General features: G+C 51.8%; 1 protein-coding gene across 2 annotated transcripts in view; it reads left to right on the top strand.

The window, feature by feature from the left end:
• Positions 1–16,986, top strand: part of RIMS4 (regulating synaptic membrane exocytosis 4) — a 126,934-nt gene that overhangs the window by 98,534 nt on the left and 11,414 nt on the right. For both annotated transcript variants that reach the window (XM_070588396.1, XM_070588395.1), the window contains one exon: positions 6,720–6,858. In XM_070588396.1, the coding sequence (XP_070444497.1) occupies positions 6,782–6,858 (77 nt within the window). In that variant the 5' untranslated portion in view covers positions 6,720–6,781. The remainder of the gene's footprint in view (positions 1–6,719; positions 6,859–16,986) is intronic.

Here is a 16,986-nt window from a genome sequence, read left to right as displayed (position 1 = left end):
ATTTGATGGCAGTGTTGGCTAAAGCTGAGAAAATACCTGCCCTGTGACCCAGCAGTTCCACGCCTACGTTTATTTCCAAGAGACATGGGTACAAATGTTCACCAAAGGCCATGCACTAAAGTAATCCTAGCAACATATTCCTGATAGCCCCAAAATGGAAAAAAATCAAATTATTCCATCACAATTGTACTGAATAAGTACATTGTGGTATATTCATACAGTGGAATACTATTTAGTGGTGATAGTGAGCAGTCTACCACTGCACACAATAATATGGATGGATCTTATACTATCAGCATATTATGGAGAAGAAGCCAGGCCAAAAAAAAATGGCCATACTCTGTTTATAAAATTTAAAAACAGGCAAAACTAATATCTGGTGTTAGAGATCAGAATAATGGCTACCCTTGTGGAGTCGGTTAGAGACTGGAGGGCTGGGCACAAGTGGACTTTGAGGACCCTAGTAATGCTGTGTTTCTTCATCTGGGTGCTGATTACACGGATGGATTTACTTTGTGAAAATTCGTCAAGCTATCCACTTGAGGTTTATACACTTTCTCTCTACTTAGATTTAAAAGCTACAAAAAATAATTTTTCACGTACTTCCTCTAACAGTCTTTCTCCCTTAGTTATTCTGCATTAACAGTTTGGTTCATATCCTCCCAGGTTTTTCTGTGCCTATGCATAAATATAAAGATAAAGCTATATAAAAACTATCTATAGCTTCATAGAAATGGCATTATGTTTTACATATGTCCTGCAACATGTTTTTTTAACTTAACAGTATGTTGAGGCAATCTTTCCATGTCACTGTATCTGTAGGTCTAGATAATTCTTTTTTTTTTCTAACATCTGTTGCCAATCTTCCTCTTTTTGCTTGAGGAAGATTGTTGCTGACCTAACATCTGTGCCAATCTTCCTCTACTTTATGTGGGACGCTGCCACAGCATGGCTTGGCGAGCGGTGCTAGGTCCGCACCCAGGATCCAAACCTGCGAACCCCAGGCCACCAAAGCAGAGCGTGTGAACTTAACCACTGCGCCACCGGGCCGGGCCCTAGATAATTCTTTTGAACAGTTACACGGTATTTTGTTGTGGGAATGTGTCATTATTAAGCCAGTCCCCTGTTGATAGACAGTCAAGTCCAGCATTTCGTTGCTGTGAACATACTGTGGGGAACCTCTTCATGCGCATCTTTGTGTACTTTTATGACTATTTGTGTAGAATGAGTTAGTAGGAGTGGAATAGCTGGATCTGAAGTGGTAATTTAGGATAGTTAATCTGTTAATAGCTTGTTGGGTGAGTGGGTTGGAAGCCGGGAGACCGGTTAGGAGGCTGTTAAAATAGTTTAGACTTTTTAGAGGTAATTAGGGTGGTTGACTGTGAAAATGGACAAAAAGGGAGAGATATAAGAGATATTAAGGACAAGGACTATGAGACCTGGAATCTGATGAGAGAGGGGGAAAAAGTCAGAGAGGTCCTTGGGGGCTTCTGAGTCTGGGTGGCTGGGAAGATTGGGAGCATAAATCAGAACGAGTTGATTGGCAGAAGTGAGGCCAGGGATGGGTTTAGTTTTGGCCAGCTTGCATCCAAGGAGGCTGCTCATGTTCCAGGTGGTGATATCCAAAATGCAGTTGGAAGTATTGCCCTGGACAGAGTTCAGGGCCACAGACTGGGATCGAAGATTCATTTGCTTTGAGTGGTCCAGAGGTAGTGGGAGGGGGATGAAATCCACAGGGGAGAGGATCTAGAGAGAGAGAGCGAGCTTGAGGACTGAATGGGGGGAGCCTAACATATAGGGATGGGGCAGTGGTCAGACTAATGAGAGGAGATCCACTCGGCTCACTATCGAGGAAGTCCAAGAAGGAGGAATTTGAAGTGACTGTTGTTCAAAGGATGAAGTAGTCAGTAGCCTATGTTAGTCCCCCCCCCACCGCCACTGGCCCGCCAGTGGGTACTATCGTTACGTCTTGTGCTTGTTCCGCAGAGCACTTAACACACTTGTGATTAATCAGTGTGGTCATCTGTTTAATGTCCACCTCCTGCTCTGAACCATGAGCTCCATGGGGTCAGGGACCACACGCCTCTTGCTCTCTGTTCTATCCCCAGCATCAGTGTTTGGCACACAGTGGTGTTGGTACCCCAGGTTGTTACTGGCTCCTGGCAGGACTCCAGGTGTCCACACACCCTCTCCCCACTGCCCCCCTCAACACACATACTCCGCGCAAGTTGGGAGAGGAGGGACCTAGGACCCTGCAGGAGAAAATTCAAGCTGTGCAGATTGAGTTTCGGGTGCAGTGAGTGTGAGCGGGTAGCCAACAATAGGTCATCCAAACTCCATTTATTTGTACATCACAGGCCAGCCTCGAGGGCAGTCTCACAAGTGGTACCCAAAGTTTACAGGACTCAAACTCCAAGCATGTCCAGTGGAGCACTGGGACGGCCGTGGATGATGCGTTTGCTTCCCTTAGCCATCCCTGTGGGAGGCTGGCCCTACTCCATGCCTGCAGTCGTTATGCAGCAGCTCTTCTTACCACATTTCTTGGAGGGAATGGTGTTGCCATCGTGATGGGTGACTGTGCTTGTGTGTGAGCGAATGGAGGAATGTCTCTCTGTGCCTGTGGCTGTGTTTCTGAGTGAGCATGTGGTATGTGTCTCCAGATCTTTCTCTGTGTCTCTGGAACCAACCTGTGCAAAGAGTTTTGAACTTTGACTTCCTTAGGGTGCCATCTAGGCCAGGTGTCATAGGTCAGGTTTCCCCAAAAAGGACCCTGAGATGAGATTCCTGTGCAGGTGATGTATGAAGGAGAGGCCCCCCGCCCCCCCCCCCCCAGGAGACCGGTGACACAGGAAGCAAGCAGGGACATGCTGTCAGGCAGGTCTCATGGACGGCGGTTCAGCCCCTCCCATAGGGCTTCTGGGGAGCCCGGGTTCTGCCTCAGAGTTCTGACCTGAGAGTTCACTCTCCTGTTCCATTTAGGCTTAGACTAAGGGGGCCAGGGTCATAAATTCCCAGGCACTTCTGCCTCTGCCTATGTGGGGGCAAAGTGGGCTCGGTAGCTCAAAGGAAGACCTAAAGACACCAAGAGAAATGTTGGCAGGTAGTCACTTTCAGAAGCCAGTGTGGAGGGGCCTCACAAAAGTGGGAAGGAGGGAAATGAATGGGGATGTGGGTGGAGCATCACCCTTGTCCACTCTGTGCATCAGGCCGGGGTCTATTTCTGGGCCCCTATGGACCAGAAGCAGGGGCTGAAATTCCTCCCTGTCTCCCATCCGTGTGTTTTATCAGTGGAGACCAGCACTCAGAAGTGTGTCTAACATCTTCATGAGGGCTCCCCACTGAACAAGAAGGCACTCAATCAATGTTTGTTGAGTGAATGGAAGCACCGTGCTTCAGGAGTTGGGGACTGAGATGAGGCCCTTGTACGTGGTCACAGGCAGTCACTGGAAACTGGTTTGGTTCGCCGTGTGAATGGAATGGTGGGGTGGAAGGCACACTTCAAGAGTGGAGACTGCATGCTGGTGACCTGAAGGCCAGAGGCTGCTCTCTGAAGGAGTTTGTTGGTCGAAGAGGGTGGTGAGCAGGCTTGAGGAGGAGTGGAAAGAGCCAGCAGACAAGAGGAGGTAGATTCAAGGCCCAGAAAGGACACATGGAGGGAGGAGGTCCCAGCAAGGGTGGGAAGAGGTAGGATGGAGAGAACAGATGGTGGGTCAACCTTGGCCAGGAGAAGGATCACCCCTTCCTCTCTGAGGAGCGGAAAGTTGAGAGGCAGGTTTAAAGGTCTGAGGATGGTGGAATTTGGAAATGAGAAACAGCGTGTCACAGAGACATATCTTTTCAGCCAGTGGGAGAGAAAGGTCATCTGTTGGGATGGATGGGGTTCTGGAATGGGGAGTAGGAGAGCACTGGGACAGTCACTTTGAGGACTGTGACTGAGTCGGCAAGAATGACAAGACGAAGGGTTGGATGGCTGAGGTCAGATGGTGGACCTTGTCAATGCGGTTGGGTACAACTGTGATCCCCAGACTGGGGACTCTTGAGGTAGAGAGGGTGGCATGTTGGGGAACATGCAAGACAGTTGGTGTGGGCTGATTTGGGGTGCATTGGGAGGTCTTTCTCTGCAGTGGCTGTGGCTGCTTTTGTTTAGCACCTACTGTGTGCCAGGCTGTGGTAAATGTTCTCTCGTTTAGCCCACTCAACAGCGAGTGCTACCCGGCCTGCCCGAGTCTCAGCTAGTGGGGCAGGGCTGTTCTGAGGCCCAAGTCGTAGGATACTGCATGTGAAATGCTCCGGGGCTGCAGAATGCCACGCAGACGTGAAGCACACCTCTCCACACCTCCTCCTCAGCCCCCGTGGAGACTGAGCTGTTTGTCATGCTTTTTGGTCCTCCCCCTTCCAGGAGAAATGTGTCAGACCCTGGTGGGTGGAGACGAGCCAGTGTGGGGCTCCAGAACAGGGCTCACGGGGAGGTAAAAAGCCCAGGCAGGTATCTGCAGCCTGCCTGCGTGGTGCCAGGTCATGGGTCCGTATCCCCAGTTGAGGGGGGTGTTTGTCCCTGGATGGGTGACTGTGCTTGTGTGTGAGCGAATGGAGGAACGTCTCTCTGTGCCTGTGGCTGTGTTTCTGAGTGAGCATGTGGTATGTGTCTCTGGATCTTTCTCTATGTCTCTGGATCTGCTGTACACAGAGAAACATAGAAATGGTTAGGAGGGACGGTTGCTGATACAAATTAGGGAAAGAACAAATGATGAATGAAGGGAATCACAGACCCAGGGACACACATGTCCCCCCACGTGTTCAGAAACACCCAGGGTGGCACACACACAGAAATGTACAGTGTCAGTTTCTCTCTGTGCTTTCTTGAGTGGGTTGGCATATACTTCTTACAGAGGTGTGTGTGGGTGTCTGGCACACCCACAGATACATATACCCATTTAGCCTCAGAAACACAGAATGATAGGTATTTGGAGACCCATGGAAACACAAATATCGATCCTCAGGCATACATTAACACACTCTGTGTCTTTGCACATAGATTCCTCTGTGTGTGTGTGTGTTACTGTGTGTTTTTCTGAGTGTGTGGGCATCTGAGTGTCTGAATAACACAGATACGTGTGGGAGAGAAACTTGTGGGCACACACTGAGAAACACACACGGAGCATCTGTATCTCTGCGTGTGTGTGTATGTGTGTGTGTGTGTGTCTTAAAGTCAGGGAATTGTTGAGCCAGGAGGAGGCCTGTCTCCTGGCATGCAGACCCAGCTCCCCCTTGCCGAGCAGGGTTATGATGGTGCTGCTTTCTCCTGGTAGGTCACTCAGCAAGCACCGAGGAAGCCCCAGAGGTGTACTAGCTCATCTCAGACTTTGTGGGGATGTGGGGAAGATCCCAGTAAAGATCTACCCCCTCCCCTAGCAAACCCACAGTCCCTACAGGGTGGTGGGAGGTGGAACGCTTACCTTGATCACCAGGCTGTGGAGTAGGGAGTAAAAAGACCCTCCTGGGGTCACATCCTGGCTCTGCCACCACTTGGCTGTATGGGCATGGACGAGTCACTTAACCTCTGTGCCTTGTGTCCTCGGTGCTAAGGCGGGATGAGCAGGCGCATCCCCCTCCTGGGCGGTTGGGGATTAGGACCGCTCTCAGGCAGACACTCGCTCATCAGCTGTTATTAATGGAGCACCTGCAGTGGCTGAACACTGCCTTGGTCCTGGGGCTTCAACAGTCAACAAGACAAGTTCTGTGTCTATGTGGAGGAAGCTAGTCAGTAAACCAACAGTGTACAACATCAGGGGTGGTGAGTGTTAGGAAGAAAGCCAAGCAGGGTGATAGGGCAGAGAGGGGCAGGGGGCAAGAGGGGCCGGAGAATGCAAGGAGGGTCTCGGATAAGATGACGTTCGATCGAGGTGGACGGGAAGGAGTGAGCTACTAGCAGGAAAGAGGATGTTCAAGGGGAGGGACTAGCAAGGACAGAGGGCCATTGTCCTCATAATAAGCCTGTCATTCTCCCATTTTACAATTGAAGAAATGGAGGCACAGAGAGGCTGAGTAATTTGCCCAAAATCTCACAGCCAGTGAGGAAGAGATCCAGAATTTAAAGCCGGGCAGTCTGGATTCTGAGCTAATGATCTAAATCTGTGGTCCTCCGTCAGGGGTGATTTTTGCCCCCCAGGGGATATTTGGCTATGTCTGGAGACGTTTTTGATTACCACGACAACTGGAGGGTGCTGCTATGGCATCTAGTAGGTCGAGGCCAGGGATACTGTTAGACCTACAATGCGCAGGGCACCCCTGACAACAATATCCTGGACAAACTGCCAGTTGTGCTGAGGTGGAGAAACCCTGGTCTAAATCCATGCAAAGCCCTTGACAGAGTATGACAGTAGTAGGGGCTCCACGAATGGTACCTGGAGAGGAGGAGGAGAAGGGACTTGGAGAAGGTTGCAGGGGAGAAGTGAGTTCAAGGGAGAGAAAAAGGACATGGCAGTGAATCCGTCAACAGGACTCGTGATACTGCTTGTTGGGTGGGTGTGAAGGGCAGGGCTGCCCCAGGGAGGGCACGTGCAGGTGAGGCTGGTGCCAGGAGGAGGTTGATGGACGAGGGGTGGGGGCCAACGGTGGGCAGCCACCAGCCACTGCAACACTAACCAGACGGCTTGCCTCTCTGTCCCCTCCCATCCCATGTCTCTCTCCCCATCTCTCTTGGCCTCTCTGCCCAGAAGGGGACAGCCGGAGGCTGAAGGGGGCCATCCAGAGGAGCACGGAGACGGGCCTGGCGGTGGAGATGCCCAGCCGGACGCTGCGCCAGGCCAGCCACGAGTCCATCGAGGACAGCATGAACAGCTACGGCTCGGAGGGCAAGTGAGTGTGGGGCCCGGTCCTGCCCACCAGCCCTCTTCACTCTCACAGTCTCTGGTGTGGGCAGGAGGGACTGAGCACTGCCCTCCCGGGGCTCTGGGGCAGCCTCAGGCTGGTAGGGGCATTGACTCAGCGCTCCTGGGTCGTCCCCATCTTCAGAAGGGGGTGATGAAGAAAGGAAGCTCCGAGGGAGAGCGAGTAGAGCACAGACTGTGGTGCCCGACTGCTAGATTTGAATCCTGGCTCCTCACCACTGGCTGTGTGATCCTGGGCAAGTCATCTCTCTGTGCCTCAGTTTCCTCATCTGTAAAATGAGGATAATAGTACCAACCTCCCAGGGGTGTTATGAGGATTAAATGGGTTGATATTCATAAAGAGCACAGGACAGAGGTTGGCAGCTAAGGGCCCGGGATCAGTGTCCGTAAATATAGAAGGGGGTCGAGAGGACCTTTATTTTGGTCACTATTCTCTCTTCTTTACTTTTTTAGTTTCTTAAATCCCAACTGGTTTTTAAAAATATATACTGCTGATTGATAAGGAATTTCACATACATCAAGTCATAACACACTGGTCTGACTGGCTCCTCGCCAGTGTGTCTCGCCTCTGGCCATGCATCAGAGCCACTGGGAGCTCATTACAAACGCAGATCGTAGGGCTCCGAGTCCAAGCTGCTGAATCAGCGTTTCTGGGAGGGGCGTCCAGCAGCTCCACTTTTGAAAAGCTCTCTGGGAGAAAGAAGACCAGTCCAGACGGGGGGTTCTCACCTTTGGAGCAATTTTGCACCCCTGTTAGAATTTTGGGAAAGCTTTGGGCCTGCTGTCCCCTGACAAGTACATGCATGGGCACCCTAAAATACACACACTCATTCTCACACGCACAGTCACACAAACACACTCTTCTCATAGTGGTAGGGTGTTCCCAGATTTCCCTAAAACCCATCCATGGATCGCTGGCAAAGAAGCTTTGATCCAAAGCATCTTCCTTATTGTGCAGATGACCAGGGCACTCAGAGAGGTTGAAGAGTTGCCCTGGATCACACAGCATGTTAATAGGTCGGGAATCCAGGAGTCCTGACTCTCAGCTGGGGCTTGTTCCATGAGACCACATGGCTTCATTGTATGAGATATCCTCAGCCAGAGAGAGATGGGGTATCAGGATCCTTGTCGAGCACGTGAGGAGATGGGCTTGGAAAAGTTAGATGCCGTGCCGTCCAGTACAGTAGACCCTAGACACATGTGGCTATTTAAATGTAAATTAATTAAAATTAAATTAAATATTCTGTTCCTCTGTTGCACTAGCCATATTTCAAGTGCTCAGTAGCAACACGTGTCCCTTGGCAACCAGATCGGACAGTGCAGAAGTGGAACTTTTCCATCATTGCAGAAAGTTCCATTAGACAGGGCAGATACCCGGCCAAGCCACTGAGGGCCGGGGCTGGGGCTCAGCCGCCAGCTTCTCCTCCCCTCCCACTTCTGGCTGCTTTGTGGCTGGGGGCTTCTGTTGGCTGAAAGCCTTCACACCCCCAGCCCCCCCAAAACTGGGCCTCTCCGGCCTCTCTGAATGGCCTTGCCTTGGCAGATGCTGCTGCTCCACCCACCTCCTAGGAAGAATTTCCGGAGGGCGAGAAGAGGAGGAGGACAGGCGGAAGGGAGAGGAGGAGGAGGAGGAGGAAGGGAACAAGTTTTTCTTCAACCTGAGAAACTTGGCAAGGCAGCAAACCTTAGAGGAAGATATGCCAGGCATCTGGGTGGCAGTGGGTCCCTGCTGAGTTTCAGGAGGTCAGGAGGTTTGAGTCCTAGTCCTGACTCTGCCACTGATCCCCTGGGTGGCCTTGGGCATGTCCCTTGGTCTCTTCAGCTTCAAGAGGCTGGTAAACATCCCGCCTGTTGGCCTCATAGGCAGGTCAGAGGACTAGGTCACAGAGAGGGCACCGTGGTGCCATGAGCAGCAGCAGGCTCCTGACCTGTCTTAAAGAAGAGCAGGTGAAGGCTCAGGGGGGCCACATGGCTTGTCTGAGGGGAGCAGCATAGGAGAGTGTTGTGACAGGGAATGAGATTATGCCTGCACATGACAGGTGCTTGGACGGCGGCTCCTGTCATCATCTGCTGTAATGTGCTTTAAGGGACCAGAGCGTCTGATTCCATTACAGAGAGGCTCCAAGCCAGAGCTTTGGAGTCAGACAATCCTGGTTTGTGCCTTGTTTCTGCTTCTTAGTAGCTGTGTGACTTTGGGCAAGTTACTTTACCTCTCTGAGCCCAGTTTCTTCCTCTATAGAAAGGGGACAGTAATAATACAGACCGCTAATAGAGTCATTGTGAGGATTATAGGAGTTAATATCTGCAAAAGCACTTAGAACCGTGACTGGCATATAGCATGCATTATTATTATTAGTTGTGACTACTGTCGTTTGTTGATTCAGCCACTGTTTGTTGGGTAGTTTGCATATTGTGGGCAGTCGCATCCTGACGGATACAGGGAGGCACCATGTATGCAATCATGTCTATAAAGTGCATAGCACAGAGCAAGCATGGGATCAATGTGGGCTGTGATGATTATGATTATAAAAAGGTTTGGGGTGGGTGTCTTGGGCCCAACTGAGGAAGTATCAGGTGGGTTGGAGGCTGCTGTGTCCAGCAGAGGGGAGGGTCTTGGTGGAGCCCAGCCCGCTGCTACTACTCCACCCAGCACCTGGGAGAGGAAGGGATGTAGAAAGGACAGGTGGGGACATTGAGCTGTGATCGGGCTTCTTGTTCTGGAGGTATTTTGGGCACTGGTGGGACCCAGATGCCAGGCTCTGAAACAGGAGGGGGTGTGACCGTCCTCCCCCTGGGCTCCTGCCAGCCCAGCTGAGGCTCACAGGGAGCCAGCCCCCGCGAGCCTGCAGCCCCTGGCGCTGCTGGGTCTGCCTGAGCACTGGAGCTCCGGCATGTGTGTTCCTGCAAGCGGTCACAGGGGTTTTCCTTTCAGCAATTGTGATCGAGCACCTGCCGTGTGCCAGACACTGGGCTGAGCCCTCAGAGACCCTGTCTTCCTCTGACCTGGCAGTTAGGTGAGAGCTGCAAAGGACAGGCATAGAGAACTTTGGAAATGCTGCACCCTAACCAGGTCTCGGGGCTGGGGAAGGCCCTGTGGGGTGGGCTGTTCTGTCAGTGGAGATCCTTGGGCTCCAGATTACACAATACTGCCTAACAACCACCTCAGCGCTCGCTGTTCAAAGTATGGTCCACAGTCCAGCAGCATCGGCATCCCTGGGAGGCTTGTTAGAAATGCAGCATCTCAGACCAACCCCCACCCCCCAGACCCACGTAATCAGAGTCTGCATTTTAACAAGATGCCCCAGTGGTTCGTGTGCACGTTAGGGTTGAGAAGCCCTGACTTAACGGTGATAACGTTCCAGAGGCAACAGTCACAGAGCACTAGCCGCGTGCAGGCCCTGTGCTGACGGCTTTTACGTGTATCGACTCATTCAGTTCTCGTGACAACCTGATGACACCGGCACTGTTAATGTCCCCATTCTACAGACGAGGAAACGGAAGCCAAGAGAGGTGAATTAACTTACCCAAGGTCACAAAGCCAGTAAGTGGCTTCAGGTGCCCGGATTCAAATCCAGGCATTTGGAGTCTGCCCTTCACCGTTACACTCGACTCCTGCCCTCATCTAATGGCTGTGTCTGTCAAGATTTCTGGAGACGGACGCTTCCAGGATGGTTTGGTGGCTGGATGATACTATGAAAGACTCGAATCCCTCCATCTTTTACCTCCTCAGGCCTGAGCATGTTGGACCAATTGCGGTTTATCCCCGGAGCTGGGGAAGGGCTTTCTTTCGCCGGGGCCCTTTCTGCCTGATTGAAAGTCGGGGTTCTACATGCAAAGGATGGAAAGGGACAACTGTGGGTTGGCAGGCCCATGTCCCCCAGAGAGCAGGGATTCCAGCCCCCTGAGAAAGGACCACAAGAACAGCTCCTCTCCGGACCTCCCTGCACGCTGAGATTCTCCCTGTGGCCTTCTGCTTCGTCTGGGTTCCCCAGAGCCAGGCCCGAGACGCGATTTGAGTGCAAGCAGTTCGCTTTGGGAGGTGATTCCCAAAAAACGGGACAGAGGCGCACATGAGAGAAACGGGGTGGGGAGGCCTCCAATGCCGTGTGCTTTAAGAAGCCAGCCGCCACTGTGGGCAGCCAGAGCCTAGTCCTCAGGGGCCTCTGGGAGCCAGTGTGGAACATGCGGCTGCATCGTCACCCAGGAGGTGAGGGAGCTGAAGTCCTTATACTCCGACTCTCATCAGTTACTGGTTGATGCTGCTCCCGATTAACTCTCCTGCCCTTCCTGTGGCACTGTGGGCCCCGGGCCCAGAGAGATGTGGGCAAAGGAACACAGGTACTGGCAGTTAGACGTCAGGGAGCACTGACGTGGGGAGGGTCGGGATGTGGGGGTGGGGGCAGCAGAGCCTGCTACCTGGGAGAGGGCACAGCTCCACCATCTCCCGGCCGCCCAAACCAGAAACCCAGGGTTCTTCTCAACGGCTCCCCATACTCCACATCTAATCCATGACTAAGTTCTACCATTTCACCCCTAGTTGTCTGACTCCATCCATTGCTCTCCATCCCCGCCCCCGTGTGAGGCCACTCATCACTCTTGCCTGGATGCCTGCGAGTCTCTTTTTTGGTCTAAACTCCATAGTCTGTCACTCCGCACTTATTTCCTCTGACTTCTGCCAGCCTCTCTCAGTCCCCAGCCATGTGGCCCCCACTCCACCACCCTGAACCTCTACACTCCCCTCCGTCTCCCCTCCAGGTCTTTGCGTATGTTGCTCCGTCCACCTGGCACTGCCTCTCCTACCCTACGCCCTCTCCACTCTCTGACTCATTCCTCCTCCAGGTCTCAGCTAAGAACCAGCACGTAAGCTTTATGTCATGTGCCAACTCCATTTAATTGATAGTGGCTGCCTGGAGTGCTGTGTTGAGAAGGATTCTGGAGCCCAGTCCAGGCTTGGCAGGAGTATTGAGGTTGATTAGCAATGTCTGCTGTGGGCGTGGACGGGAGAAATGGAACGGTGTGGTCTACCTTTCCTCTGACTGTAACAGCAGCTTCCACAGCCCTTTCTTCCCCCACCGCAGCACCCATCACTCTGTCCTAATTGTCACGTGTGTGTCTGTCTGTCCCACTGGACACTGAGTTCGATGCCTGCCCGGCACAGGGCCTGGCCCACGGGTGATACTCTGCAAATTTTGATGAATAATGGGCAGGCGCTGTGAACGAAAGCATGCACACGTTCCCCTCCTTCCCGCCCCGCCCCAGGCTCCCCATCACACAGAATCTGGGGCCCCAGCATCCTCTCTGTAAACCTTCAGCTCTCAAAGCCGGCTCCCAGCACCCCTCCTGCTCCTTCCCTCCGCCCCTCGTTGTCCTGATGTGTCTGGGTCATGGGCATTCAGCTCCCTGAGTGTCTGGGTCACTGTGCCCACAGCCCTGGAAGGCAGAGTGTGAGCCGATGGCAGGGACGCGCCCGGGCTCAGGGTCTCGTTCCTGCTAAGGCTGTTTCCCTATTCACCAAAGGCCCAGGAAGCCGGGCAGAATCCCCTCTCTCCCCCACCCCTGCTATTAGCAGAGCCATCGTGCCAGAAGGACAAACCAGGACGGATGTAGCCGTGGGCTGGAGAAGGAAATTTGTTTGGTTTTGTTTTATAAGCATTAGTGTTTGTTGAGCATTTGACTCTGCCAGATTCTAAGAAGTTTATCTCATTTTATACTTACAACAGCTCCGAGGGTTATCCGATCGTCATTTATTCCTCCTTCAGCAAAAAGGAAACCCAGGCTCCAAGAGGTGAAGGATGTCTTTACAATCAGTGAGCGGTGGAGCCAGGATTCCAATCCAGGCCTGCCTCACCCCAAAACGTGGACTGCACTCCCTGTGCTCAGCTATGGGCAAGGCTAAGGTCCCCTCAGGGGCCTTAGACACAGCACAGCAGAGTGGTTAAGAAATGAGCTCGGGAACCAGACTCCTAGGTCTCAAGTCCCGGGTCTGCCGCTTACTAACAGCGTGATCTTGGTTGGGTTATTTAACATTTCTGTATCTTAGTTTCCCCTTCTGTAAAGTGGGTATTATATCTTAAGTACCTAGCTTTTATTGATAACCTAGTACTATTAGCGCTTGACTCATGGCAAAGTTTTGATAAATAAAAATAAATCCCTAGCTTCATGGCCATGAACCACACTCTCAGGGCGGGGGCAGGGGCGCTGGGGGGCGGAGCTGGAAATGTCTTGAATGCTTGAGAAGCTGGAGCCAGGATTGTGTGATGCCACGTATCCTGGCATACAATCAATTCCGCTACAATGCTTGTTTCGAAAACATAGATTTGTTCCAACACGATTAAAGTATCAGGGAATAACTTGAGCATAACACGGATTTCACCTTTGCTCAGGTGTGATTTCATCCACGAGACACACTAGTGAAGGCAGAAAATTGCACCCACATAGGAATACACAAGACACCCACACCTCGGACCTCTACCTGCTCCGTCAGCCTGTGCGTGTTCTGAGCCACACCCATGCACCCCTGGCGTTTGAACTTCCCCTCCCGTTTCTGAAAGCCTCCTTCACCCCTTTGCAGGATTTGCAGTAGAGTTAAGGCTGCAGGCCTTCTGACACCCACTTCCACAAGCAAGCTCAGGCCATCTTCAAGGTAAAGCGCCGTATTGACTGTCATATTTCTGCATTTCCTAACCAGTTAACATGTCTACGACGGCGCTACCATTTTTATCATGTCCCTGTCTTTCCCTTTGTTTTTCATGTGACACTGACATAGCTGAGCACAGGGACGTGCAGTCCACGTTTTGGGGTGAGGCAGGCCTGGATTGGAGTCCTGGCTCCACCGCTCACTGATTGTAAAGACATCCTTCAGCTCTTGGAGCCTGGGTTTCCTTTTTGCTGAAGGAGGAATAAATAGGGGGTGTTGCGCCCCTAACTCTGTTTTCCCCATCAGCTCTGTGATGTTTATGGCAGGATTTTGTGCTTCCCGGTAATTTTTAGAAATGTCTGTTTCACGTTACAGCAGAACGGAGTGTATTATGGGCTCAGCAAGTCTGTGGGAAGCTTGATGGACAGGTGGACATGTGGGGACAGGTGGTGACTGGATGAACAGACTGCGCATAAACTACCCAAACCTTTCAGAACCACATCACCCATAATCACCGTGAGGGCTGTGCAGCCTTTTAATCTCTGATGCGACTGAGGCAGGTGATCCATCTGGAAAAGAGGAGAATCAAACCCCCAAATAACCCAATTACTTCTTAAAGCATCCAGAGCACAGAAAATCCAGCCAAGCCGAGCTCAAAGGTTAATAATAAAAGACAAATGGGTTTCAGCTCCACAAACAGAACTAACAGGATTTGAAATGCAGGAAATCTCATTTCACCATTAACACAAAAGAAAAGGCCAGTGGCACACGGGTGGTAATCCTGTTTCCGGCTTCTGCCTCCACCCACATGGCATGTGTCCTGGGAGGACCCAGCTGCTGCAGCCCCCCCAGCACCACCTCCAGATGCCCTGGGCTTGGTCTCAGGCATCCAGATGCTGCACTGCCAGCAGGTCTGGAATCAGAAATGCCACGAAGGGGCCCCAGCTGTCTGGGCAGGCCGGGCAGCAGGGACCTGCAAGCCGTGGTGTGCTTTATTCCTCCAGCAGATGCTGTGTTCTAGGCCCTGGGCTAAGCACCTTGCCTGCATTATCTCACTGACTCTCCCCAACAGCTCAGCAAGGCGATCACGACGTATTCCCATTTTATGCATGAGGAAACGACAGCCCAGAGAGGTTACAAAATTTAGCCCAGGTTGCACAGCACCGGAATCCAAGGTCTGTATTATGCCAAAGTCCCACCTTAACCACTATATTTTCCCTTCACCAGCTGAAGGGTTTGGCAGTGAACAATTATTGAGTTCCTACTGCATACAAAGTATGGTCTAGGTGGTAGGAGGTATGTGGCACTTAATAATTCAGCAAGCTTTTTCCTCTCCCTTTGTGAATGGATGCTATGAACAGAGATGTTCAAAACAGTTAAGACTGGAACAGCACAGGCCCCCACCAATGAAATGGCTGCACACTGTCCATGAGGGAGGGGTGGTCTCATTTGCAGATAAGAAGATTCAAGTGCAGAGACACCAGCAGCCTGCCAGAGGTCACACAGCAAGCAGTTGACTAGCGAGGAGTAGAACCAGCTCTGACTTTGTATCCCCTGCCTTTCGTCCTGCTCCAGAGAAGACCCCAAGGTGGAGTGGAGTCTCCGATGCAGTCGGTCCTCTGGCCAGTAGGGACCTGCCACCACTTTATTCTCCCTTCCTGCAGCCCCAAAGAGGATGTGATAACCCGTTCAGGGTTTCTGGGGCGTCTGCCTGGTTCCTTGGCAGCCGGCGAGGCACCCTGGGATGGGAAATCAGGCAGCCGCCCAGATATTATAGACAATTACTGCTAATTACCAGACTGCCAGTTCCCCATTGTCTGCTCCCAATCCCACCAGGAACTGAGGAGCAGACAATGATGTTGGAGGAAACTTTCAATTTCAGGCTGCAGAAGGACCCGCTGCCTGGGAGGCTGGGCCCCTTCAGTGACTTGAACCCAAGAGGCACTGCTATTTCTGGGGCTTTCGGAGCCCAGACCTTCCTTGTAAAATGGAGCCTGGACCCCCGGAGACGTCCAGGAGGCAGGGGTGGAATAGCGACAGGGGCTTAGAGGAAAGGCCATGTCACCAGCCATGAGAGAGTCTAATGAACAGTTTGGTGCTGTTCGTTAAGAGTCTTTGGGTTTGCAAGAATAATGGGTACACATTTCCATCCCCAGATATTTAAGTTGTTTTTCCCTTTCTCTAAGCACTTTCTCTGTGACACTGTTGCATAATTGTTGAGATAATAGATTCAGAAGCCCGACTGTGTGGATTCAAATACTACTCTGCCTCTGCCTTGATTTGGCCCTCTCTCACATGCAGAGGGCCATATGCTCCTCCCTGGGGCGTGGAGGGACACACAGAGCCGCAGAGACTCGCAGATTCACTTGACAAGACACCAGGCAGCCATTTCTGCAAGGCATCGAGCCCTTGTCTCAGCTCCCTGCAATAAGAAGGATGAGCATGAGTCCCCTCTGCTTCCAGATTCCCCAAACCTACCTGAGGTTTCCTGTCATCCCCGGCACCGCCAGCCCAAGGACCCAGACCTTCCTCGAGGATGCTCCAGCATCCCAGCTCTCTTCCCTCCCCGCCTGACTCCCTCTGCCCTCCACGCTGGGGATTGTTCGTTCGTTTGGGGCAGGGCAGCCTGGTTTTGTCCCTATCCTTCTAAGTCCATTTCTTCTTAGGTGTGAAACTCAAAAGCCAAGAATCTGCTGTCTTGTTCTCTGCATCCTCCTCGGTCTTCCCTGCTCTGAGGCTGTGGACGTAGAGCACCCTGGCTACTGCCTGAACAGAGCACAGGGCAGCTGGGGGTAGTAGGAAATCATGAAAATGAAAAAGCACTGAGGCCAAAATGTCAAATTGCTATCCTGCCATTGACTCTGCTGATAACTTAAGTAAAAACAGACTTAATTGCAACGACGCTGCGGTGTCTCACGTGGTTGAGGGAAGAGCTGAGCAGCCAGGACTGGGTAGTCGTTTTGGGCTCTTGGTGAGGGCAGACCATTCCCACGGCTCAGTTCTCATGACTGTTGGTCTCTGGGATTCTCTTTTTTATTTCCCAGAGAGTGTTTGCCTGAGCTCGGGTCAGGGGTCGACCCCTGGACCCACCAGCTCCAGCCAGGGGACAGGCTCACTGTCTTTGTTATAGTAAAGCCAGTTGCTGTAACCAGACTTTTTAATCAATGACTTAACAAAAACGTTTATTTCTTGCTCATGCAAACTTCAGTGCAGATGTTTCTGGCTATTGGGCCCAGGTTCCTTTTCTCTTGTGGCGTCACCATCCTTGGGGCCCTAAGACCCTCTGCTGAACACTCTGATGTGGGAAGAGAGAAGTCGCATGTGGGAGGTTTTTTTGTTTTTGTTTTTTTAATCATGGTAAAATACATACAACATGAAGTTTACCATTGTAACCATTTTTAAGTGTATGGTTCAGTGAATGGCATTAAGAACATTCACATTGTTGTGCTGCCATCACCA

This window comes from Equus przewalskii, chromosome 21 (genome assembly GCF_037783145.1).
Source record: "Equus przewalskii isolate Varuska chromosome 21, EquPr2, whole genome shotgun sequence".
Lineage (NCBI taxonomy): Eukaryota > Metazoa > Chordata > Mammalia > Perissodactyla > Equidae > Equus > Equus przewalskii.
This window is presented reverse-complemented; position numbering and strand designations above follow the sequence as displayed.